Source organism: Sciurus carolinensis, chromosome 5 (genome assembly GCF_902686445.1).
Source record: "Sciurus carolinensis chromosome 5, mSciCar1.2, whole genome shotgun sequence".
NCBI classification, from domain to species: domain Eukaryota; kingdom Metazoa; phylum Chordata; class Mammalia; order Rodentia; family Sciuridae; genus Sciurus; species Sciurus carolinensis.
Window position 1 is genome coordinate 954,018 of NC_062217.1, and position 25,262 is coordinate 979,279.

The 25,262-nt window shown below is 61.9% G+C and overlaps 1 protein-coding gene across 20 annotated transcripts in view; it reads right to left on the reverse strand.

Annotated features, from left to right (window-relative positions):
• Mcf2l (MCF.2 cell line derived transforming sequence like) overlaps positions 1 to 25,262 on the reverse strand; it is a 101,699-nt gene that overhangs the window by 30,968 nt on the left and 45,469 nt on the right. For 18 of the 20 annotated variants that reach the window (XM_047553185.1, XM_047553184.1, XM_047553188.1 and 15 more), the window contains 3 exons: positions 22,986 to 23,069; positions 14,519 to 14,633; positions 6,901 to 6,991 (listed from right to left, as the gene is read on the reverse strand). In XM_047553185.1, coding sequence (XP_047409141.1) covers positions 6,901 to 6,991; positions 14,519 to 14,633; positions 22,986 to 23,069 — 290 coding nt within the window. Of the gene's footprint in view, positions 1 to 6,900; positions 6,992 to 7,085; positions 7,615 to 14,518; positions 14,634 to 22,985; positions 23,070 to 25,262 lie in introns of those variants that run through there. The other 2 variants (XM_047553189.1, XM_047553192.1) reach the window with 2 other exon arrangements.

A 25,262-nucleotide genomic window follows, 5' to 3' on the forward strand; every position in this document is an offset into this window, starting at 1 on the left:
CAGGGGCAAGCAGAAGTGCGTCCCTGAGGTGCCCAACCAACGTGACTGCTGTCCACGCAGGACGGGGGAGCAGGACACAGGCAGGGAGGTGGAGCAGAGCCGCTCCGCAGGCCAGGCAATGCCAGGCTTGGCTGCCACTGCGGCCAACAGAGGGAGCCTGGGCAGGCTCCCTGGGAACGGCCTGTGCCCTGGGTCCCAGGCTTCCAGCCTGGAGAACGGCGGGAGTAGATGTCTGTGCGAGCCGCCCGCCTGCGGTACTTGGCTCTGGCAGTCCAGAAAACGTGGGGAAAAGAAACTTGTCAAAACAAAGAAAAAGAAAAAAAAGCTGCAGACACATAACCTACATCACGAAAACAAAGATAAGGCCTGCCTATGCCCCAGTGCACACACATGCTTGAGCAGTCACACGACGTGCCTGGTCACACACAGGCCTGTGACTGTGTACTTCACTCTGCTTCCTGAGCCTGTCTCTCCACCTGCACAGGGGGTCGGAGCCGGGTCTGCTGGGTCTGCCGTGTCGCACGTGGGGATGGATCCGGCGCCTGGCAGGTGCCTGGCAGAGCGAATGCTCAGTGGCATGCCCTGCTGGACACACAGGAGGAGACCCTGCCCACAGGGAATCCCCGAAGCTGTGGAGTCTGCTCTCTGATGACCAGGCGAGACGCTCACAGAACACAAGAGGCGGGAAGAGCGGCACAGCCCTGAGGCCTGAACACAGAGGTGGTGGGAGGGCAGAGAACCCGCCTCACCACTAAAGCTGACCCCGGGCCAGGCCCACACCTGAGCATCCAGGAGGGATGCTCGGGACGTTTGGACCAAGGCTGATGGCCTGGCCACAGTGGCTACAGGGACAGAGCTCCAGGCATATGAGCCCCAGAGACTAGCAGGAGGCTGGGAGTGAGAGACAGGTAACACCTGGCTCATGAGACAGGCTTCTCCGGTGCCCTTTCAACCCAGTGCCCTGGACGAGGGGGTCACGGAGTCAATGAGGACCAGGGACCATACTGCAGGTGTCTGGCCTCCAGACAAGAGCCAATCAGTGCTAAAACCAGGCCTGTCTCTGTGTAGCTGACCCCTGGGGACCCTCAACCCGGTCATGCACTACCTGGCACTCAGGGAGGACCGTGTGTCCCCAGCTGCCATACAGCGAGCTGTGCCGGGGAGGTGCCATTCCCAGAGGATGGGGTGAAGACAGCCGAGCCACTGGGGTCTCCTGCAGAGTGGTCTGCAGCCCTCCTAAGGCCTTGGCGAGGCCCTCGGACACCACCCACGTCTGCATCCTGCAGCATCACGCACGGCTCCGTGAGGCCATGGCTGCTGAGTGGATCCCAAGGTGCCCCCAGTGATCAGTGACCTCGTCCCTCGACACCCTGGGAGAAGCCAATGGCTTGACAATCAAGTCCTTGTGAAGTGGCATCAGGTTTCCACCTAATAAGAATGTGCAGTGTCCATTCTCTGCGGCTGATCCTGGCACACTAGGAGAGGCGTGTGAGGTGACGGCCGTGAAGGGTCAAGGTGGAGTGAGAACAGCATGACGGGCTTCTCGACCAACGTGCTAGAGGCCGACGAAGTGGGAAATCGCCCCAGCAGTTACGTGCTTAGGGAAAGCCCCGGTGACACCTCAGAAACCAGAGAACCCCTGCCAGAGAGGCCGCTTAAATGCCCTCACCAAGTCAGCTGCAGTGGCCACCCATGATCCCAGCCACTCGGGAGGCTGAGGCAGGAGGGTTCCAAGTTCCAGGCCAGCCTGAGCAACCTGGGAGACCCCGTCTCAAGATAAAAAATGAAAAGGGCAGGGACGTCACCTAGTGGTAGAGCACCCGGGTCCAGACCCTGCAAAGCAAAGAAGCAAACGAGCACCTGCTTTTCTTAGGGACCAAAGCCACGTTTATGTTACATATTTAACTTCAAATATGGCACCTGAAACCTAACCAGTTACATTTCTGATAGTAGCCAAAAAATAAACAAGAGTTTAAAAACACCTTTGAAAGTCTGTGCCTCAGGGTTAACAGTCCTGAGAGTCTGACTCAGAGCAGCTTTCCAGGTGGAAATGGGCAGGGTGTCCATCCCAGGGCGCCCCATGCTGTGCTGGACGTCTGCATGGACATGCAACAGATGCCAGATGCCACTCTCACGAGGCCAGCCGGAGAGGCCATTTGGCTCGAGTCTCCTAGGAGGGCAGCCAAGGATCTGCACAGCCTGGCTAAGGGTGGCGTCTCCATGGCTCTCAAGGGAGGACACACCTCCAAGGTGTCCTGTGAACTTGTGGATTAGAAGCCGAGGAGGAGGTGCTGAGTCACTGTGGGCTTCTCTTCTCTGTCTACTTGGAGGCCACGTCCCCAACCCAGAGCCACCTGAAGCCAACCCTCAGGCCACCAGGTGTTCCACACACGCATTGCGAGCTCGGCGTCACAAAAATGAGCCAAGAAGACGACTACTGCCACACACGGAGCTGGAAAGGGGTGCTGGTGCGAGGCTCACGGGGGGTGGGTGCCTCCACAGCAGGCGCCGTGACAGTGCACATGAGCCACCCAGGGATGACCCCGGCAAGTGCCAACAGACCCCCGGCACCTGCTCTTCCCTTTTGGTGGCGAGACATTTGAAATTGCTCTGTCAGCAATTTTGGACTGCACGGTTCGTAAGTCCCGGGGAACAGGGTGGCCGGAGCCGTGGCTGTGGCCCTCGGGTGCCAGGTCCAGTGTAGGGGCAGAAAAGGGTGCCTCTGAGCCCTCCCGCCATGGCGTCATGCTAAGACCACGACATGAAGAAGAAACAAGCAGGAAGGGCACCGTCTCTACAGGAGGGTCCCTCCAACTGGAGAACCCTTCCTGCCCATTGTCCCTCAGGGGTATTCCACATGGACCGGTGCACTGGGACCACCACTCCAGGGGATGAGCTGGGACCTTGTTATGGGGAGGTCACTCCTCCCCAGCCACCCAGCCTATAGGAAGGTCCCATGTCCCGTGAAGCCAAGCGGGAGTGGCAGAGTGAGTTAGAAGCACTTCACAGCAGAGTTCGTGCCCAGGAAATGCTCGGTACCAGCCCACCTCCCACCACAATGCCCATGTGGAAGTCGCCTGGTCAGTGCTGGGTGCACCTGGGTCCTGCCTGAAGCTGCGTCCTGACAGCAGAAGCCAGTCCTGCAGAGTCGGTCAACTCCCTGCCCTCCAGCACAGGGCCTCCTGTCCTCGGTGAGCCTCTCCTCCCAGGTGGCCTGTGCCACCCTTGCTGACTGGCACCTCCCCTTTGTGCCCCAGGGGAAGCCCATCCCCTCTGCTGGGCAAGCGCTGCCTCCCTGCTGGGCCTCCAGCCAGTCTACCTCCACTGAGAAGCCCCCCGTGTTGCCCGCTCAGGCTGCTCCTCCACAGTTCCCCTGCCCAGCTGCCAACTCCTCCTTGGAGCCTGAGGAGGGGCACAGGAGGGTCAATGCGACTGTCAGCCCAGGTGCTGCTGGCTGGTGACCTAAGTGTCCTGGTCTCTCGGACACTCCCTCGGCACCTTGAGCACACTCAGAGGGCGCTGCTGCAAGACCAGCTTTGGCTCAGGCAGACAGAAAGCTCCTCACACCCAGTTTTCTTGGCACCCTGCAGATATGGATTCCGTGGAACTCGGCTGGCTCTAAGCATTCATGTGTGCACTCTACTACGAACTCCAGAAACGCCCCGCCGGTGAAGAGGAGGATTGGATTCTGACAGCATCCTGCAAGAGCAGATGTAGGTGTCCATAAGACTCCATCCAAGCACTATCCAAACTTCTGACCAATGTCCAGAAGGACAGGAGAGGCCTGGGTCCTCTACTGTGGGTCTCATCATTTCTGCCTGCACTTCCTGTGATGGGCACCCGTGCAGGACCCTGTGATGGGCAGCACACAAGTCAGTCTCCAAAATGTGGTCAGATGGACAGTGCTCTGCTCCTGACAGCAGCACAGGGAGATTGATTTTAGGAACAAGGATTTTGGCTCTTCTAACGTCTTAGTTTTCTATTCTGAGGCGTGCAAAAAGGAAAAAAGAACACTCCAAATTAGGGAAGGTTCGGCTATGAGGCAGCCTGGATGGGCTAAGAATAGCCCATAATCGCAGAGCATTACGTAAGTGCAGATCTCACTGGTGGCCAGGGCCCTGGGCAGGAGTAGCTGTTTCACCCGCTATGCCAGGTGCTGGCAGGACCTCGCTGGAGCACAGGGCTTGGCTGGCCTTGACTGATGCCAAGTGGTAGCATCCCAGCGACTTGGATGAAGGCATAGGCAGAGTCCCCATCTGGTTGCTGTCCTACCCAAGGGTCCACAGAGCTGTCCCTGAAACACGGCACCAAGACCCAAGAGGAGCCAGCTGTGGTGGTGCACACCTATAATCCCAGTGGCTCGGGAGGCTGAGGCAGGAGGATTGCAAGTTCAAGGCAAGCCTCAGCAACCTAGTGAGGCCCTAAGCAACTCAGCAAGAACCTGTCTCTAAAAATACAAAAGGGGCTGGGGATGTGGTTCAGTGGTTAAGTGCCCCTGGGTTCAATCCCTGATGCCAAAAATAAATAAGTAAAGACCCAGGAGGTGCCCTTCCCGGCTGCTCTCGCTGGCTGCCCTCTCAGGGCCCAGCATGCCACGTGGACAGACAGGGTGTCATCTGCCACCCCACATGAGACCACCGAGGGCCTTCCAGGGCGACCTCTGAGTGCCCAGACGAGGGTCCTCCTCTCCAGCCTGGCCTCCCTGGGCTTTTCCTGGGTTTCTCAGGGACATCCCAGAGGGTCTCAGGCTCAAGGCCTGCTACCCCACATCCCCTGGCTGCTCAGCCGCTTGTGCACCACGTTCCTGACGCACAGGCTCCTCCAGCGAGCCTCGCCACACTCCTGCCTGCTGCCTGCCCCCTGCAGCGACGTCCTTCCTGCCCCGCCCCCCACCCGGCCGTGGGCCTCTGGCTTAGCCTCCTTCCTCCCACAGGCGCGTGACAGGACCCAGAACAGGCGCTGGGCGCACGACAGACCCACCAGCACGGCTGCGGCCTTCTCCCTCCAGGACGGCCCTGCCCTCTGGCTCCCACAGCTTTGCTGGGGAGATGCGGACTTCGGCGCCCCCGCCAGTGCTGGGAATGCCGTGAGCCTCGGAAGAGGCTGCATTTTCATGAAGCAAAAATAAAAGACTCAAATAGTAACTTTTCAGCTATGATTTTCCAAAACAAAGTTTGGAAGATGAGCCACGCTCCTCCCGAAGCTCCCCGCGGGACGCGGCTGAGCTCATACTCTGCCCCAGGGCTGTGCCAGCATCAGCTCAGCTGCACAGAGCTGCTGTCCGGCGGGTCCGCCTCAGAGGGCTGCTTCCGTTTCTAAAAGATTCCTGTGTTTTTAAGAAAGCGACCGCATACCTAGGGGACTTCCTAACATCTTACCAGGAGCAACACATGGCACTGCAGGCAGAGGCGTGTGTACAGAGGCTCCACCGACAGGCCTGGGGGGCCGCGTGCAGGTGAGCAGGTGTCTCCAGAGGGGAGCCCGGCCCCAGGGCGGGAGCCTGGGAGGTGCCTGTGCACGTGCGTGAGGGGTGAGGAGGAGCCGTGGCGGTGGCTGGGGCTCCGCGGGGTGTGTGCACCAAGGGGCAGAGGCCCTGGGGCAGCGAGCATGAGGGCTGACCTGCCCCAGGGATGTCAGGGCAGCCTGGTGGACTCCTGCTGGGACCAGTTGGTCCACTGACACTGGTGGTCAATGACAGAGCGGGCTGGCCAGGCGGAGGCCGCCGTCAGGCCAGTGTGGACTTCCCTGTGAACGGTGGCACACTGACCGGGGAACCCACGGGCCCGACCCGGGACTGGCCAACCCCCAGGCTTCCTGCGTCTGAGTTCAGAATGGCCTGCTCCGGCGGTGCGGATCTTTCCGTCTAAAGGGATGAGAGGACACGGGCTGTGAACGGGTGCTGGTCAGAAGCACTTTCCAGACTCGGGGTGGTCGGCGGAGGGAGGGGCCCCGCTCTAGGGACCGCCTGCGTCCCATTCATTCAGACGAACAGCTGCACGGGCAGCACGGAGGGCTGGGACGGGGCTTGCCCTTCAGGGACCGCCACAGACCTCAGAGATAGCGCCCGGAGGACAGGCTGCCCCGGAACCCTGAGCCCGTCATGCTCCTTACAGGAGCAACACGGAGGCCATCTGTGGGCAGGAACGGGTTCCTCTGCAGCACCAGACGCCAGCTCGGCAGGCCAAGGGGACAGGCTCCCGTGGACGTGTGGACGGGAGCCCAGGGCAGGGTGTGGGAATGCAGTCCCTGGACAGGCCTGGGGGCGCTGCTCTGGTACCCTGCTGGCAAACTTTTTGGGGGCCCTCGCAGCCGTGAAGCTGCGCTGATAAGGAAAAAGAGCGTGGGTGAACTCAGCTCGGGAGGAGTGCCCCGCACTGGGGGTGGTGGCGGGAAGTAGCTGCCCAAAATAAGACCCAGAGGCTTTCCGCGGGCTCCATCTGTCCCCTCTAGAAAGACTGCTGCAGGCTTTTCTGCTGTGGGGGAGCAGGCAGGACCTGGAAGTGCAGGCAGGTTGCTAAGGACAGCTAAGGCCTCTGGGGCTGAGAGATGGGGAATCAGCCACCCGGCTGGAAAGAGTCGTCTAGAAGGTCAGCACGCCCTCCAGCTTCCGTCCTGAAGACTGCGGCACTGCTAGCAACCTGCCGTTCAGGACTTCCACTTTGGAGTGAGTGCAGTTATGACAAATTCCTAAGAGCAAGCTGCTTGAGAAAGCAGGCACGCACGTGCACCCCCAGCAACTCTGGAGCCCCGTGGGCTCCACACTTGCTCAGCCCACTCTGCACTGGAACCCGGGAGCCAGCCAACCCACGGCCGAGCCCTCCCACTTGGCACAGAGCAGCAGAGCAGGGACTGGAGAGGGCAGGGTGTGGCACATGGCCAGGAGCCCAGCAGAGCACTTACGGCTATCCGCAGGACGGACGCCTTCACGGAGGTCCATTTGTCCTGCCTTCGGTCTATCACCAGGATGAATCCAATGCCCGCATCCTGGAGGCTGAAAGGAGAGACAGCTGCGGTTAGCGAGGGCAGGCGGGAGCCCGGCTGCCCACGTATCCTCCTGGAAACCGCAGGGCGAGCCAGCCTCCTACAGTCCTGCACCATTGCGCGGCAGGGTGAAGAGCATGCGGGGGGCGCCGCAGCAGGTGCAGGTGTCCAGGGGCCCGTGCAGCCCATCGGCAACTTCCCACACTCGCTCCTATCTGGAGACGGGCAGGCGTTGGCTGTTTCCTGCCTGACATTGACACGTCAGCTCAAGCACCGGGCGCAGACGTCCTCCTGAGCCAGGCAGTTCACATTCCGTCACAGCCCGCCGCCTTCTTTTCCTGGGTGGCCAGCGGATGGAACCCTCCATACAGGTTTTAGGACCTGCACATCACACGAGTCCCAGCGTCTGAGGTCCCCCTGTCTGTCCACGTTAAACAATCACCCCAACAGCATGGCTGGGACTCTGGGAGAAAAGCCCTGAGCTTCCGGAGGCTCACGGGCATCTGCCGGGAGTGAGAGGCGGGTGCTTCCCGCTGCAGCAGCTCTGGTCGTGCACGGCACAGCGCTCCTGTCGTGCGGCGGGTTCCTTGCCCCTGGGCTCCGCCTGGCAGGAGCTGAGTCACAGTGTAGGAGCAGAGCTCTGCCTCCGTGGTGACTTCCCATCCAAGCCAATTGTGTAGTGCCAGCAGCTGCCACCACAGCCAATCCACAGCAGGAAGGAACAAGGCAGGCCACGGGAAGGCACCGACTCCAATCGCTAATTTCCACGCCTCTGAACATACCCAAGCCGGCTGCTTACAGGACATCAGGGGGAAGGGAGCAATCCAGGGCATCCTAAAGCGTGGGCCACGGGGGTTATGCATGCAGCACTCTGTGGGGCTCCTCGGATGCCCTGACCGTGGGGCACAAAGCATGGTCCACGCTGCTGACTGCTCACGCCGGGCTGGTGATGCAGGCTGCACATGCAGAGGGCAGTTTGGCTCAGTAACTCATGAATAAACATGAGCTTTCACTCAAAATAGCTCCTCTGCTGCTGGCTGCTCAACAGACTGCAGACTCTGCCGGTTGATCCCACTGGGTGGGCCAGTTGAGCTGTGGAGTCAGGACAGATCCCTCCCCACTCTGGCCTCCAAGGTCCACTGCTCCTCCAGCTCCACTGGCCTCAGGTCTGACTGGTGGTGTTGGGCAGGAGCCACAAGCACAGAGCAGCCGGACACAGGGATGGGGCTCCCTGCAGGGGCACCTGGACACCCTGGCTTCACATTTCCCAAGACTGGCCCAGCTGCCTCTGCTGCAGGACCCAGTGGGGAGCCGGGGGACTAGCTGTATCCAGAGATGGGTCCCATGCAGGGGCTCGTGGTGGGGCAGGTGCAGCTGAGGCCACATCTCCAAGCCCCTGGTGACAAGGGTGAGGGAGGCACTATCAAGCATGCAGAGACTTCCTTAAGGTGCCCCATTTTACAGGTGGCAAAACTGAGGCATAGAGAAGTTAGCGCTCCAAGATCAGGAGGCAAGAGTGGGGTACTGGCTGGAGCCCGGGGCCCCACATCAGTCCCAGGCCTTGGGTGCTGGCACCACAGTGGGGGCTCAGACACCAGTACTCCAGCACAGGGGCCTGGGAGCTGGAATTCAGGAGATGGGAGTGGGCCTTGAGAGGTGCCCTGGTGGAGGCCGAGCTACGGCTCCCTGAAGAAAGGAGCGGGAGGGGCAGCCAGGGAGCGAGCAGTGATGGTGCCCCATATGCAAGGGCCAGCTCGCGGGGCGGAGCCCTCTGCTCTTTCTACAGTCCCTGGGACCCACCATGACGGCAGGGAAGGCCTCCTGAGACCCGACCACAGACGCCAAGGCCTGCACCCTGCCCACCTGCCCACTCAGAGCAGCTGTGCACCAGCCAAAGAAGGAACAGATGAGGGGCGAGGCTGGGCGCCCCCGAGCGGCCACACCTGCAGAGCTGCTGGCCAGGTCCAGCGCCTGTCGCCTTTGGTCCCCACCACTGCCCGGGAGCTTAACCAGCCCTTCCTAGGCTGCTGGGAGGCTCCTCTGCACCCTGGAGCTGCAACTCCACAACAGAAAGTGGTGAGGACAGGTTGGAGATGTGGCAAGGGTGGGAAGTCCCTCTACAGCACCAAGGGAACGTCCAGTCCACGGGAAAGTTTCTACAGTTTTTAAAAGATCTCATAAAAATACAAAATACCTCTCCAGCTTGAACAGGACCATTTCTCACATCTTGCCTGACATCAGAGTTTAAGACGAATCCCTGGAGTAAAACGTGCACGATTTATAAAGGTATGATGTATCGGCTGAAGGCCAGGAACTGGGCTCAGGGACCAGGCTGCCCAATTTACTCCTGTAAGCCAGGGGCTCGCTCTGCGGTGCCCTCGTGTGGTTACGAAGATGCTGCACCTGGGGCTGGGGCTGGGGCTGGGGCTGGGGTGGAGACTTGGGGGCCTCCCCTCTCATTCTCCTAGTGCCTGGTGCCCAGGCCTGATGTGGCACAGCCGCCTCTGGACTGGGAGCGTCCTAGCCGTGTGCAGGAACACCCTGTGTGGGGACCTAACTGAGGAGATGGCAGCCTTCAGGACTGCAGGGACTCCTCCCGCAGGCCACTTTCTCCTGGGCCGGCTGGTTCCTGGGTCTGCACTCACTGAAACACCTGGAACCCAGGAGGCTGCAGAGCAGCTGCCTCCTGGTCTCTGGGGTGGGAGGGAGCTGGGCCACTCTGGGCCACACATTACTCATGCAGGGCCGGGCAGGTCCCCAGTCTCAAGGCCCCTCTGCAGGTCCCCTAGCGGAGGCCCAGTGTAGAGTGCCAGGTGGCAGGCTGAGGGGTTGGAGAGGGCCCGTGGCTGAGGAGTGGAAGAGAGGAGAATTCTCCGGAATAGAGAGCACTAAGCCCACAGTTCCTGAGGAGCCACTGGGCTAAACACCACCTTTCTTTCCAAATTAGAAGCAACCAAGAACCCAAGGCCCTGCTGTGTGGAGAGTCTGCAGAGGCCAGTCCAGCCCTCCAGGTGGCTCTGCCCTCCGCTCTTTCTACAGTCCCTGGGACCCACCATGACGGCAGGGAAGGCCTCCTGAGACCCGACCACAGACGCCAAGGCCTGCACCCTGCCCACCTGCCCACTCAGAGCAGCTGTGCACCAGTCAAAGAAGGAACAGATGAGGGGCGAGGCTGGGCGCCCCCGAGCGGCCACACCTGCAGAGCTGCTGGCCAGGTGCAGCGCCTGTCGCCTTCGGTCCCCACCACTGCCCGGGAGCTTAGCCAGCCCTTCCTAGGCTGCTGGGAGGCTCCTCTGCACCCTGGGGCTGCAACTCCACAACAGGATGCTGGCGGCCTTTGTCTCCCACCCTCCACCAGCCCCAGCCCCGAGGGGCAGCCGGCGAGCAGGGCAGCTGGGCTGCGGAGGGCCGGAGGGAGGGCTGCCAAGCCTTCCTGCGCTTCCACGCGCTCCCCTGTGGCGAGACACCAGCGTCCCCAGCAGGCGTCGGCAGCAGCTCTCTTCTGGGGCGAGGGCCCGGGTGGCACCTCGGCAAGACCTCCGACGATGAGCGTGCTGGCTGTCGACGTGGCCATGCCACGGTCCATGGCCACTCGACACACAGCCCCTGGCCACAGGTGCACGGAAATAGCGCCGGCCCCACAGCGTGGGCTTTAAATTCCATTCTGAAGCTAAAGGGCCATGTGTGGTCAGTGGCCATCGTGCTGGCTCGCAGTGACAGGCCAGATGTGAGAGGAACGAGGAGGCTGGAGGGAGCAGCACGGATCAGGGGACTGCCACCTCCTGGGGGCCAGGGGACATGATCAGGGAGGCCGAGGTGGGAGCCCAGGAGGTGGTCACTGTGGTGGTGGGACAGGGACCAAGGGGCCTCCAGGATGCTCCTGGGGTCCCTGGTGCTCAGGAGCACTGCCCTCCACGGATAAAAGGGGCCGTGCTGAGCTGAGCTGAGGTCTGCAGCGTGGCTGGCCCCCCGCCGCCCCCGGGCTCTTGGGAGGCAGACCCTGGGCCCTGAGAGCCACAGAGGCCTGGGCCCCAGGGACACGGGAGAGCACAGCCATACCCAACACCACTGGACAGCACAGAGTGGCCCGGGGAACCACCCGGCCAGACATGTGGGAACTGTGGCCAGCAGGGTGCGGTCCCTCAACAGAACACACACCCGCTGAACCCAGCAGCTGGCCCTGCCTCACAGTAGCCCTCCCGCCGAGGGGAGGGGGCCATTGAGATCCCCGTGGACAGGGCAAGGCAGGGGCCCTGGGCCCGTCTGTGCTGCAGTGTGTCTGCAGCCACCACAAGGAACGGGAGCAGGCACTGGCTCTGAAGATGCCACAGAGGGTTGAAGGATGGACCTCGGGAGAGGCTGACCAGGGGGCCCATGTGGCTGCAATGAGGTTTTCTCTCTGGCCCGCCACTGCCGTGGTCAAGCAGGGGATGCAGGAGAGGTGGACTCTGCCTCAAAATCAGGACCTCGCTGCAGGGGATGGAGGAGAGGTGGACTCTGCCTCAACACCAGCTGGTCACTGCAGGGGATGGAGGAAAGGTGGACTCTGCCTCAATACCAGGTGGTCACTGCAGGGGATGGAGGAGAGGTGGACTCTGCCTCAACCAGGTGGTCACTGCAGGGATGGAGGAGAGGTGGACTCTGCCTCAACACCAGCTGGTCACTGCAGGGGATGCAGGAGAGGTGGACTCTGTCTAAATACCGGGTGGTCACTGCAGGGCATGGAGGAGAGGTGGACTCTGCCTCAACACGTGGTGGTCACTGCAGGGGATGGCGGAGAGGTGGACTCTGCCTCAACCCTGGTGGTCACTGCAGGGATGGAGGAGAGGTGGACTCTGCCTCAACACGTGGTGGTCACTGCAGGGATGGAGGAGAGGTGGACTCTGCCTCAACACCAGGTGGTCACTGCAGGGGATGGAGGAGAGGTGGACTCTGCCTCAACACGTGGTGGTCACTGCAGGGATGGAGGAGAGGTGGACTCTGCCTCAACACGTGGTGGTCACTGCAGGGATGGAGGAGAGGTGGACTCTGTCTCAACACTGGACCGCCCTGCCCCAGCGTGCTCTCTCAGACATTGGTGAGGACTCTATCATTCGGAGTCCTTGGTACAAGTAAGTTGGACCTCGGGCCCAAGCTCTGGGTGCTGCAAAGCTCAGTCAAGAAGCCAAGGCAGGACAGCTCAGTTGGCCAGTGGGCAATGGAGCCGGTGGGGCCAGGATGAACCTGAGAGAGAAGGGTTTTGGACCACACTGAAATCTCCACGGGAGCCTCCACGGGTGGGACACTGCTGTGCGTGAGGCCTGTGGCATGTGTGCAACTACACAACTTTGTGTGTCTGTGCACACCATGTGCCTGCACGTGTGTGCGTGTCTGCACACAGGTGGGCGTGTGTGTGTGTGGCATGCTGTGGATGTCCCTGTGTGCACACACAGCGTGTGTGTCCTTGCACCTGCCCCGGAGCCAGTGTGCAGGTGCAGGACTGGGTTTTGTGAATGGAGGCTGGGGTCCTGGGGAGGAAGGCGCAGCCCCTGACGTCACCGCCCGCCCCCAGGCTTCCCCCCACAGGAGGCTCCAGGTGATCTATTGCTGCGTTGTGCTGGGAGCAGATTCCTGTGTGTGCTCTGCATTGGTGCTGCCAAGATGGGTGTCCACAGCGATTTAACCAGCACAGTCCGCAGGACCTTGTCCAGCAACCAGCACGCTCAGCTGTGCCCAGGCAAAGGGCTGCAAGGTGCCCGGGAAGAGGGTGCTGCCTCCCTGTGACCCCAGAAGGCAGGATCAGGGGCCTCCAGGGACTCTCCCTGTCCAGGCCACCGGATGGTCAGAGCCCACTGTCCCTGGAGGTGCCAGCAGGTGGCGCCCAGCTGACACCGTGGTCCTCCAACTCAGGTCTGTTCTGACCACCAGAGGGCTGCAAGACCAGGGCCATTTTCCTTGAATGTTCTTGAGATTTCTAGCTTAGCCTGACTTCCTTTACTGCCCTCCCAGGAGGGAGGGTGTGTGCCTGTGAGTGTGAGCACGCATGGGTGAGTGTGTGTGAGGAGTGTGCACAAAAGCCTGAGGCGAGCCCACCACAGAGAAGCCAAGACAGGCTGAGCTGGGAAATGTACCCTAGTCACGATGGAGGGTGGGGTGAGGCCAGTTCTCCAGGAGTGTGGGGACCTGGTCCACCTGTGTCCAGCACCACCCTGGCCTGCACACCTAGCTGTCCAGGAGTGTGGGGACCTGGTCCACCTGTGTCAGAGCACCCCCCTCCCACGTCACAGCAGGAGAGGGAGACTCCCAGGTACAGCCACCCCGGCCACAGTGCAGAGGTGAGGCTCTGGGGACTATGGTGACAGCTGAGGTGCAACTAGGAACCTGCAGTGCTGGCCTCACCTACATAGGCCTCTGTGTGTCTCTCACCCTCCTCCCGCTCCCGTGACCCCGGCACCCCTCTGGCCTCTTCCCAGGTGCCATGGTCACTCATGGGCATGGTGGCCGGGCACAGGTGCATAATCGTCAGGACGAGGAAAAAACATGAGGGGACACTGCACAGTATTCACACCTTGGCCCCAGGCCTGCTGAGGCTCAGGCAACCTGGCCGCGGTGCATCCAGCAAGGAAAGGGCCGAGGTCAAATCCAGAGTGGTGGCACGGCAGGGTCCCAGTGCCTCTCTGCTGGAGGCAGTGCCTCCCTCCAGAGCAGCTGCAACTCCCCTGTCCCAGTGGTGCCTCCATTCCCAGGCTGCTCCTGCTCACCTGCCTCCAGGCGCCAGCTGCCGGGCGGGTCCTCGGAGCCCGCAGTGTCTGGGTGCGTGCTGCCTTCTAGGGCAGACTGATTCCAGGAGCTCTGAGCGACCAGCACCCTGACTACTCTTTTATTTGGTAGCAGGGATTGAACCCAGGGGTGCTTCACCACTGACCACGTCCCCAGCCCTTCTTAGTTTTTAGTTTTTGAGACAGGGTCTCACTGAGTTGCTGAGGCTGGCCTGGAACTTGCCATCCTCCTGTCTCACAGGCTAGCCGTGGTATCTGGACTGTGACCACTGTCATTGGAGATAGTAGAGCAAAGATGCTTTGTCGCCCATTGACTGAGCCTTCCCCAGCATCTGCTTCATGAGAGAGGAACAAAATCATCCTGTCCAGGTGACCCCTGTGGTCACCCAGCATAGGGTCCACTGCTCGCTCAGGCAATGGCTTCTCTGTGGGGCATGAGGGTGATTTCCATAATCTGCCTGAGGCCATGGAGATACCTGCCATTCTTGGCCAGGTTCTGATGCCTATCCTGAACTTTGACTTTTGGACAACTGGTTCAGGGTGACACTAGCACAGTGGCCCTGGGGTGGCAACCACTGCACTGACCCACCAGACGGTACATACGATCCTGAACTCCTCTGAGCCCACGCCCTTCCCTGACAAAGATCTCTCTCTTCCCAAAGTTGACGGGCCCTTGAGGAAAGGGTCATCTTGCAAAGACGCTGATTCTTCCTTCACTTGCTGAGGTCCAGAAAGAGGCCCAACCTACCAAGAAGTGAGCCCTGACCTTGAGCACGCACCTGGGGATGCTGGTGAGGTAGGTCATGACATTCTGGAACTCCTTGTCCGGGATCTCACTGAAGGCTGGGTAGTCAGGGAAGGTGATGACCGGACTTCCATCCTGACCCCGCCCACCTGGGGAGAGACCAAAGGCAGGCACTCAGCAGGTGCCCGGGCTGCCCAGCTCTTCCCACCAGCACACAGACACCTGCAGAGCACCGAGTCCACAAGTACCATGGAGGTGTGAACAGCTCGCTGCTGCTTCTCACTGTGAAAGACATGCAGATCCCACAGAGGACAACTGCAAATCCCACAGAGGACAAGCTGCCAATCCCACAGAGGACAACAGCAGATCCCACAGAGGACAAACTGAAGATTCCCAAAGAGGACAACTGCAGATCCCAGAGGACAAGCTGCAGGTCCCACAGAGGACAACTGCAGATCCCACAGAGGATGACTGCAGATCCCAGAGGACAACTGCAGATCCCACAGAGGACAACAGCAGATCCCACAGAGGACAACAGCAGATCCCACAGAGGACAAACTGAAGATTCCCAAAGAGGACAACTGCAGATCCCAGAGGACAAGCTGCACATCCCACAGAAGACAAGCTGAAAATCCCAGAAAGGACAACTGCAGATCCCAGAGAGGACAAGCTGCAGGTCCCACAGAGGATGACTGCAGATCCCACAGAGGACAAGCTGCAGATTCCACAGAGGATGACTGCAGATCCCACAGAGGACAAGCTGCAGATTCCACAGAGGATGACTGCAGATCCCACAGATGACAAGCAGCAGATCCCACAGAGGACAAGCTGCAGATTCCACAGAGGATGACTGCAGATCCCACAGATGACAAGCAGCAGATCCCACAGATGACAAGCAGCAGATCCCACAGAGGACAAGCTGCAGATCCCACAGAGGATGACTGCAGATCCCACAGATGACAAGCAGCAGATCCCACAGATGACAAGCAGCAGATCCCACAGAGGACAAGCTGCAGATCCCACAGAGGATGACTGCAGATCCCACAGAGGATGACTGCAGATCCATAGAGGACAAACTACAGATCCCAGAGGACAACTGCTGATTCCACAGAGGACAACTGCAGATCCCACAGAGGACAACTGCAGATCCCACAGAGGACGACTATAGATCCTCAGAGGACAACTGCAGATCTCAGAGGACAATTACAGATCCCAGAGAGGACAACTGCAGATCCCACAGAGGACGACTGCAGATCCCACCAAAAAGCAAGATGGATTAAAGCAGAGGTGCAGTGTTTTCTGTTGGGGTGACCACTGTAACATCAGCCACATCCTTCTGGCCTGTGTCAGTTGTCTCAATTGATGCGTTTGTACCTGCTTTCCACACCCTGAGCCCACAGCCATCCAGACCCGAGAAGTCACATGACACACACCAGGTATGTCCTGGTGACTTTCTGACTTTCTGCTGCAGACATCTGTAGTTTCTCCAGTGTTCAGTGTCTTCATGAATTCAATTCAGCAGGCTCTACAGCTCGTGGACGTCCTGGTCCAACTGTGACTAATGCCATGGAGGCTGGGGTCCCAGCACACTGGCCATGATCCCTGGGGGACAAGTTCATCCTCCTGGAGCCTGAGTTTGGCCCACAGGACATATGGAAGTGATGCTGTGTGGCCCGAGCCAGTGCCACCCTCTGCTCAGGACCTGAGGAAGTCATGCAGAGCCTTGGCTCACAAGCCGAGAGGAGGCACCACTGGGAGGGACGGGCTGCATGGAAGGACATGGAAGAGCCTGAGTATGAGCCAAGCCCCAAGGCAGTGGACACAGCCCAGTGAATAACCCTGGTCAGCACCATGTGGCATGACCCCCAGCTCAGCCCTTGCAGATTCCTGACCCACCAAATGTAAGCAGACATGTGGGGGCTGTTTCAGGCTGGGAGTGGGAGAGCGTGCTGCTCTCCAGGGATAGCCAGGCAGGCCACCACCCTGCCACACCCCACGTCCCCACCTGGAGTCAGAGTAATCTGTTCATGTGGTGCTCCAGGCCATGTGTGGCAGGCGGTGTTTGCCACAATCCTCATCACCGCCAACCCCGCCCCCACCCCTCATGGAAGCCGTCATGCAGGCCCTGGAGGCTCGGCCTCACCTGCTGCCCTCTGGGCCCCTCCTCAGGGCTGGGGCTCTGCTGCCACGTGGAAGTTCCCCTGCAAGCTGTCCCCAGCACAGCAGCCTTGCCCGGGAGGACACGGTCTCTCTTGACAGGTACAGTCTACGATTCCCTTGTATGGGGCCCAGGTGCTACTGGTCACCACACAGAGGGTGAGCCCAGCGGCCAGCCAGGCCAGAGCAGGCGCTCAGCTGCAGCTCAGTCCCTCAGTTGGAACCTGGTGAGGTCCAGGCCACACAGGCTCTCCTGCCCTCGCCCCTCGCACGCGTGTGACCAGTCGCCCCGCCCTCTTGGCCTCGAGACCCCTCGGCTCCTGGCCCCGTTCCCAGGTCACACGGCACCACAGGCCTGGGTGGAGCAGCCTGACGCTTTCCCAACACCTCTCAGCATGTTGGATCCTCACTTCCTCTCAGAGAAACCCTCAGACCGCAGCTGCGGGGCGTCTGCGCGCACCGCGCCCTTTGAGCAGACTGGAGGCCTCCTCAGGGACCCGAGCCCTTCGGGAGGTGGATCCAGCACCTCGGCTTCTCAGGGGGATGATGACCACAGAGCACCGTGACCGTCAGGAGGCCATGGTGGCCCCCCAGTGAGGACAGGAGTGTTCTGGACCATGGCCAGGCGAGCCGCAGGCCAGAGGGCCATGTGGCCCACGCCTGCCCTTAGCGGTCCCCAAAGTGGGACTGGGTAGCACGGCAGGAAAGATGGAGGCCTCCACGTCTGTGGGAGAGCCGAGGAGAGGTGGAAGGTGGCTCTCCAGCCTCCACTGCCCTTAGGAATTCCAAACTGCAGATGAGGCCCCCACCCTACACAGACGGACACCCGCGTGGCAGGATCCCATGGACCCCGGCCCTTTAGGTGAACGGACGTTCTGTTGGGTTGACAATTCCTGTAGGGCTGGTGTCCGAGTGCAGGCTGGTGATGGAGATGAAGTCCATCTCTGTCCACTGTGCTTGACCTGGACCTGGTGCAGGAGGAGAGGTGGGGTGTGCCGCCACTCCACCGAAGTCGCAAATGCCCACGCGAACCCCGGTGAGCGGAGGTGCTGAGGCTCCGTCCTGGTGGCAGCGCCCAGGGCCTTGCTCACCAAGGCCTCTGGGACGGAACTTCCCCTCCTCCGGGCCCTCTGTGGATGCCCATGCTCCCCCGTTTGCGGTTTCTCACGAGGATGGTAGAACCAAGTCCCTCAGGGCGCAGGCCACAGCAGGCTGCCCGATACAGCTGACCCCGATCTTGCTGGGCCAGGGGTCTCTCGGCAACCAAAGCAGCTTTAAGCAACAACCACAGCTTTGATGGGAAGCAAAGCCCCTGCTCCTCATGGAGGTGAGCGTGGAAGCCGCCGTCTTTCTGGGTCTTTCTGCTGTGATTCAGAAAGCCAGCCCCGGAGCTCTGGGACCGCCAGCGTGTGGCAGGTAACTGGCTCCAGCCGGGAGCTGGGCGTGCCCACCCTCTGCGGCACAGTCCAAGGCGCAGCGGGGACCTGGGGGCAGGTGGCCCAGAATGGGCTCCGAAGTCCCTCCCAGTGGTAGAAGCAAGAGCCCCCACCCTGCTCAGGCAGCCCTGGCATCTGACGCTGCCCTCCTGACGGGTTCAGCACACCTACACGCTAGCTCTCATGTCCTGCCCCAGAGCCCAGCCCGCTCCGGTAGGCAGAGGTGGCGACCCTGCGTGGCGCGTCCGTGCTTCAACCTGGTGTCCTGTCTCCGTTTCAGCTGGCCTCGTGCAGGAGCAGCTCTGTGCTGCTGGAAGCCCGCGTGCGAGAGGACAAGCAGCACCACCGTGCCACAGGACGCAGAGCGGCAGCCACAGCTCCGTGGCAGGGAGACAGCGGCCCATAGACGCATCAGGAGGCAGGTGGTGTGGGGCACCTGGGCCCCGCGCCAGCCTGGCCAGCGGCAGCAGAGCTTGGGCAGGGGTCCCCGCCCATGGGCACGCCTGTGGTTCCCGCATGCCCTCATGCACACGCGTCATCACGGGTGACGTGTCCGCGCTCCCCAGGATTCCCGGCCGAGGCCCCGACCCCAGGCTGACGATACGAGGGGGGCTTAGGCGGTGATGGTCACGAGGTGGCCGCCAGTGGGACTGACCGCACAGACCTCGCCTGCCTCACACCAGGACAGGCCGGGACGCGGGTCCTCTGCAGAACAGACTGGCCCTGTGCCCTGCGGCGGTCCTCGCCTCCCGTCCCCAGCAGGCTTCTGTCCTGAGGCCACCGGTCTGCGTGTGCGTCCCAGCAGCCCCGGCAGAGCAGGGCACACACTCACACCCTGGGTGGCCGGCCGGCGGGCCACGCACCAGGGAAGTGGACACAGCCAGCAGCAGGGCCTGGGTGTGTGGCCGCCGTCCTCGTTCTCCATAGACTCTGACTTAAAGGGCCGCAGTCCTCGTTCTCCATAGACTCTGACTTAAAGGGCCGCCGTCCTCGTTCTCCATAGACGTCTGACTTAAAGGGCCGCCGTCCTCGTTCTCCATAGACTGACTTAGAGGGCCGCAGTCCTCGTTCTCCATAGACTCTGACTTAAAGGGCCGCCGTCCTCGTTCTCCATAGACGTCTGACTTAAAGGGCCACCGTCCTCGTTCTCCATAGACGTCTGACTTAAAGGGCCGCACTCCTCGTTCTCCATAGACGTCTGACTTAAAGGGCCGCAGTCCTCGTTCTCCATAGACGTCTGACTTAGAGGGCCGCCGTCCTCGTTCTCCATAGACGTCTGACTTAAAGGGCCGCCGTCCTCGTTCTCCATAGACGTCTGACTTAAAGGGCCGCAGTCCTTGTTCTCCATAGACGGTCTGACTTAGAGGGCCGCCGTCCTCGTTCTCCATAGACGTCTGACTTAGAGGGCCGCAGTCCTCGTTCTCCATAGACTCTGACTTAAAGGGCCGCCGTCCTCGTTCTCCATAGACGTCTGACTTAAAGGGCCTCCCTCCCGGGGCAGTGACTCTTTGTGGTCTTACGTTCTCTGCATCTGAAAACCTATCGTGAGCTCTAGGACCTCAGCAATGGCGGGTGCTTCGGAATGAACACGTCAGGTAGTGCATACACGCTACACTGCCTCTGGAGTCGTCAGAGCTGGGAAGGTCTCCACCCAGACGCAAGGCCTGGTCTCTGGACAATGGTGTCCACAGAGGCCCCAAAGCTCAGGGATGCTCCCTGCAGGGGACATTTCCAGAGGAGGCTTCCGCACCGACTGGTCCTCCTGGGAGTTGTGCCTGCGTCTCTTTGGGCTGCTGTAACAAGAATCCTCAGCTGACAGCTTACAAACCAACTACTGAAGCTCGTCTCTCATAGCTCTGGAGGCAGAATTCAGGGTCAGGGTGAACTATCTGACCCCTGCGGGCTCCCGAGTCCCCAGAGATGCCGGCGTCAACTTGGGTCCCCGCGAGCAGGACGCACCTCTGCCTGACTCACGCAGCCGGGTCTGTGCTTGTGGTGAAGCCCCGGTGGGTCTGAGGCCTGCAGGGGGCGCCCTCCACGAGCCTTCAGGCAGCTCCTCCCTGGGAGCCCGTCAGCAAGCTGGGCACTTAGTTCAGCTGCTCGAAAACTTAAAATCGCCAGGGAAAGAGGGAGCAGGAGGCCGGGCTTGTGAATGCGGGAAGTGCAGAAAGCAGAGAAGAGTGTGGCCGGCACCTCCAGGCAGAGACCCCACCGTCGGGCAGGAGGCCGGTGAGGGCTGCCAAGTTCTCCGGAGCCTCCCTGTCCCACTTCCACGACGCCTGGGGCGTGGTGGAGTGACCCCATCCAGGGCCCCCGAGGGCCGGTGAGTGGCCAGGGCAGCTGCCCTGGTGCTCAAGGGCACGGCCTGCCAGAGGACTGCTTTGAAGGAGTGCTGACTTGAGAGGCTGAGAGCCTGGGTGCTCTTCAGGCCCAGGCACCAGGCACAGCAGAGGGGACGCGAGGTACAGAACCCTGCCCCGCGGGCTCGCGACATTTAGTGGACACTGGTTAGCTTTGCATTCTGCTGTATTGGTCAGCCCCTGAGAGGACTGGACAGGAAGGTATGCAGTAGCCTGTGTGGTCATGGGGCAGCCAGGCAGTGTCCCCAGAAGGGCAGGAGCAGGGGCCCACTGTGGGGTGGGGCTGGCCCAGGGACAGACATGGCTCAGGCAGTGACCACCAGCGAGGTCAGGCGAAACACCCTGATGTCCTGTGACTGGGGAAGGAGAAGAGGGTCTCCCACAGCAACGCCTACCTGGGAGGGAGGCCCGGCAGAGGCAGCCCAGCGCGGGACACTTAGGCTGCAGATTCTGGTGGGCCCACACCTGTCATCCCAGCCCCTCGGAGGCCGAGGCAGAGGGCTGCGGGTTCTAGGCCAGCCTGGCAACTGAGTGAGACTCTGCCTCAGAATCAGAGTCCAAGGCGGAGGGTGTGGCTCGGAGGTAGAGCGCTTGCCCAGTACGCACGAGGTCCGGGCTCCGACCCCCAGAATGGCAAAAAGGAAAAATTTTAAATTAAAAAGTTTCAAAACAGGACTGCGGGGTAGCTGGGTTCCATCCCCAGTGCCAGACACAGGCTCAGATGCGCCTTCGTAACAGATCCCCACAAACTTCACCGCTTGAAATGCCACTAGCTCATCAGTTCCAAGCTGCTGGCTTCGCTCAGCCAGGCCTTCTTCAGGGTCTCAAGGGACAAACCAAGAGGTCAGCCGGGCTGCCTCTCACCTGAGTTTGGGGCCTCTCCCAGGTTCCCTGGGGTGAGGGCGCACTTTAGGTCCTTTTGGTTGGGGGTGGAGGGTCCCTGTTCTTTCTGGTGGCCGTGGGGCTGCTTTCAGCTCCCAGGGGCCAAAGTGTCTTCCATAGGTGGCCTCCTTGACCTTCACGGCCAGAGGGACTCCACTGTGTGGGCCCACCCTCTTGGAATCCCTCGTGCCAGGAGAAGTGGGTTCCCAGGGACTCAACTGATTAGGTCAGGCCCACCAAGAAGAACTCTGGCTGATGAGGACCTCATTCCATTGCCAAGGCACCCCGGGGGCCCTGACTGGTGTTGAGCAACTGGGGAGCTGTATGGATGTGCCGTGGGGCCTCCCAGGACCTGCCTCCCTGGGCACACCAGACCACCTCATGGGGGGCGGCGGCTCACGTCCAGGGTCAAGCCAGCAGCCCAGGCTGGGGTGGCCACACCAGTCTGGAGCCTTCCTGGTCCTGCTTGTGTGGAAGAGCGGGGACGATGAGGCCACCGCGACTTGGAGCCTCTGCTGGTCCCTGGCCCAGCCTGTAGGCGAGCTCCATCCCTCCCAAAGGACCCCTCCCAGGGAAGCAGCGACGGCCGCCCCCACCCAACCTCCCGGAGGCGCCCTGACTCTCTCCGCCAAGCTGCTGGCCGTGGCCCTCAGGTGAAACCTGCACGCTGCTGCTCGGGGCTCCCTGAGGTCCCTGCATCTGAGGCAGCTCTGCTGTGACCGCAAGGCTTGGCCCTGGGACAGGCCAGGGAGCCGGGCGGGGGCTGCCCCGGGCACACAAAGACCCCGTGGCCCAGCGGGGCTGCGAGCCCCAGAAGCCCCTCGCTCCCGGCAGGTCCTGGCTGGCAGCATGAAGGGGCTGGTGTGCACATTTTTTCTGAATTGGTCTTGGCAGACGGATTGTCCGGGCCAGAGGGCAGCGTCCATGCTGCGGGTGCTGGAGCCGGGCTGCCAGAGAGCTGTCAGGAGGCTGGGCGAGTGCCGGCCTGCTGGATGAGGGCGGCCTGGTCCCCAGGCAGCTGCTTGGCCAGGGCGGAGGCCACCCTGGCTGAGGAGGGGCAGCGGTGGCTGTGCACACAGCTCACATACTGAGGAGCTGCCCTTTGTCCACTGCTGGCCCCATCATGGGAGGCCCAGGTTGCGGCGCACAGGCGCGTCCTTCCATGGATGCCAGCAGCTCTGGTCAGATGTGGTGTCACCGTCCCCAAGGCTTTGTGTGTGGGTCTAGTCCCACTGAGGGGTGTGCAGAGGAGGAAGCGCAACCTGACTGGTGAACGTGGGCCTCCGCAAGGGTCAGGGTGGAGCCCGGGGTCAGGAAGCAGCATAGCCCAGACCCGCGGCACCCGCGCTCCCGGATCACCCCGAGAAGCCCTGAGCCGCGTCGGGGCTCTGCCAAGCAGGACGGCCATCACCAGAAGCAGCCCCGACCTCACACCTCCAGAACGAAGGGCCAGACTGAGCCTCTTTTCTTCACGAGTCCCGTCTCAGGCACTGTGTCATGGGCAACGGAAAACAGACCAAGACTGCCTACGGCTGGCCACCTCCCAGGAGGTCACCATGAGCACCGAACCGCCCACCTCCTGTCACAGTGGCCCCACGGCAGGCTGAGGGCCCCTCACGCCCCCACCCAGGGAGCCCCGCCGCACGGCCTTGGCTCCTGCACCCACCTGACAGGTAAGCGAAGCGCCTCTTGAGCTGTTCCTGGATGTCGGCAGCACAGAGGGGCAGGATGTCCTGGTGCATGATTTCATCTGAGGGAGAGAGAGATGGTCACTGGAGGAAGGCCTGCCCACGCCCTGGGGCCCTGCCGGCCAGCCCCACCCCGCACCACCTGCACCACCGGCACCACCCAGGGGAGCCGTCTCCGTGGCGGGAAGAGCAGGCCGGCTCCCCAGGAGAAGGGCTGGTCTCAGCACAGAAGCCCTGGTGCCTCGCCTCAGCAGAGGCAGGGAGAGGGCAGAGAGGGACAGAGATAGGAGGACCAGGGAGAGGCCGAGGGCGGAGGGCCAGGCAAGGCGGGGCCCAGCACAGTGCAGGGCTGGGACCTGACTCGCAGGTAAACAGCTGCGCCTGGTCTCCGCCCACCGCGGGCGGCAGGGCCGAGGCAGCTGGGGCCTCCCCGCTGCCTGTGCGCAGTGACAACTGGCTGGTGAGCGGGACGTCTGCCAACGCACGGGTGCTCCGGGCATGCCGGCGGCCTCACCGTGTGCCTGGCCCTGGGAGGAGGGCGTGGCGACGGGGCTGCCCTCAGCCAGGACCCCCGGCTCTGGCCCTGTCTGCCGCCAGCGCTCCATCCGGTCTGGGGATGTGCGGGCAGCATGTCTAGCCAGGCCGGACACCATCAGCCAGAAGCAAGGAGTTCCAGCAAGACTGGACGAGGAGTCCGAGGCCCGGTCTGGGCGGCAGGGAGGGTGCTGGGCTCTGACGGTGCCGGGGGAGTTTGCATGGCGGGCCAGCGGCAGACCCTCATGAGGCCTGGAGGACGCCCCTTTCCACAGGAGCGTCTACGCTGGGACGTTGACACAGGTGGAAAGGGGTCCCTCCCGGGCGGTGTAGCACAGTGCAGAGCGCCTGCCTAGGGGGCACAAGGCCCTGGGGTCCATCCCAGCACCATAAAGAGCGTCACTTCTGCACTTGGAGGGTCCAGGCCACAAACAGTGTGGGCGCAGGAGACGGTTCCACCTGGAAGCAGCAGGGCACGCGGCAGGTGCCATCCACACAGCACTGGCCGTCCTGCTTCCCTGGCCTTTCAGACCACTGAGGTACATCACACGGGTACCCCCCTGGGCATCGGGCCTGGCATTGGGAGGAGGCCTGGGGAGCTTGGTGGGGCACCGGAAGCGCCGGGAGGTGCGGCAGGAGTCAGGCCGGGCCTGGAGGGAGGGCTGGGGTGCAGCGCCCGTTTCCCAGCATGCGGCAGAGCTGCGGCAGCGCCGTGGCCTTCGCCCGTGGGGAGAACCACACTAGAATCTGTCACTGCACGAAGGCTGGGTGGCTAGGTGCTTCCAGGCCGGGGGCTCTGTGGCCCGTACATGCCTCAACTTGGGGCGCCTGCCTGGGGCTGCCGGCCCGGGCTCCCCAGAGGCTGGGCAGGCAGACGCTCTGTGGGAAGGATCCCAACAGCCTGTGAGCCTGGGCACCTTTCCTGGGACCCAGTTCTTCCTGACGGGATCTGGGCATGGGAACGCAGGCTGGAGGGGCCGGGTCTTCCTGCAGCTGTGAGCAGTTCTGGGCTGCTGGGACGCACACTCCCTGTGGCTGGGACCACCCGGCAGAGGGAAACCAATGTCGGGGACGAGCCCTGAGGCACTGGGTTGGCCAGGTCCTGGGCCATCGGGTCCCAGGAGAGACCCTGCCACGGCCCACCTTCTGGGCCGTATCCAGCTTCTGGGCGTATCAAGCCGCCCACCTGGACAGTTCTGCAGTGACCCTGGGACTGCCCTACTGAACTGGACGGTACCTGCCCTACAGGCGCGCCTGGGTCCCGAGCATGGTCTGGGCCTTGCTGCGAGCTCCTGTGCCCAAGTGCCCCCTGGAAGGGGTCCTGTGGCTTGGGGACAGGTTGACGAGTGTCTGGTGCCACTGAGGGACGCCACAGGGCTCTTGCTCACCCGTCCAGGCCTGGCTAGGTCTCTGGGAGGCAGGGTGCGTTCCTGAGGGGTAGCTGCGCTCTGCGAGGAGTCCTAGCAGGTGCCCCTCCAGGACCTTCTCTCTGCCGCCTACCCAGCAGCCTCGGGCACCCTGACCCACTAGCAGGACGCGGCTGGGCTCTGTCGGCCCCAGAGGCCCTGCACGTCAGCAGATAGAGGCCAGCCGTACTGTTCCCCGTCACTGGCTGGTCTGCAGGACCCTGAGGGTGACCAAGGAGGCTTCAGCTTCCTTGCTCTCAAGCCTGTGGGCAGTGGCTCTGGGGCAGGGAGGGCGGTGGGCACCTCTTTCAGCTC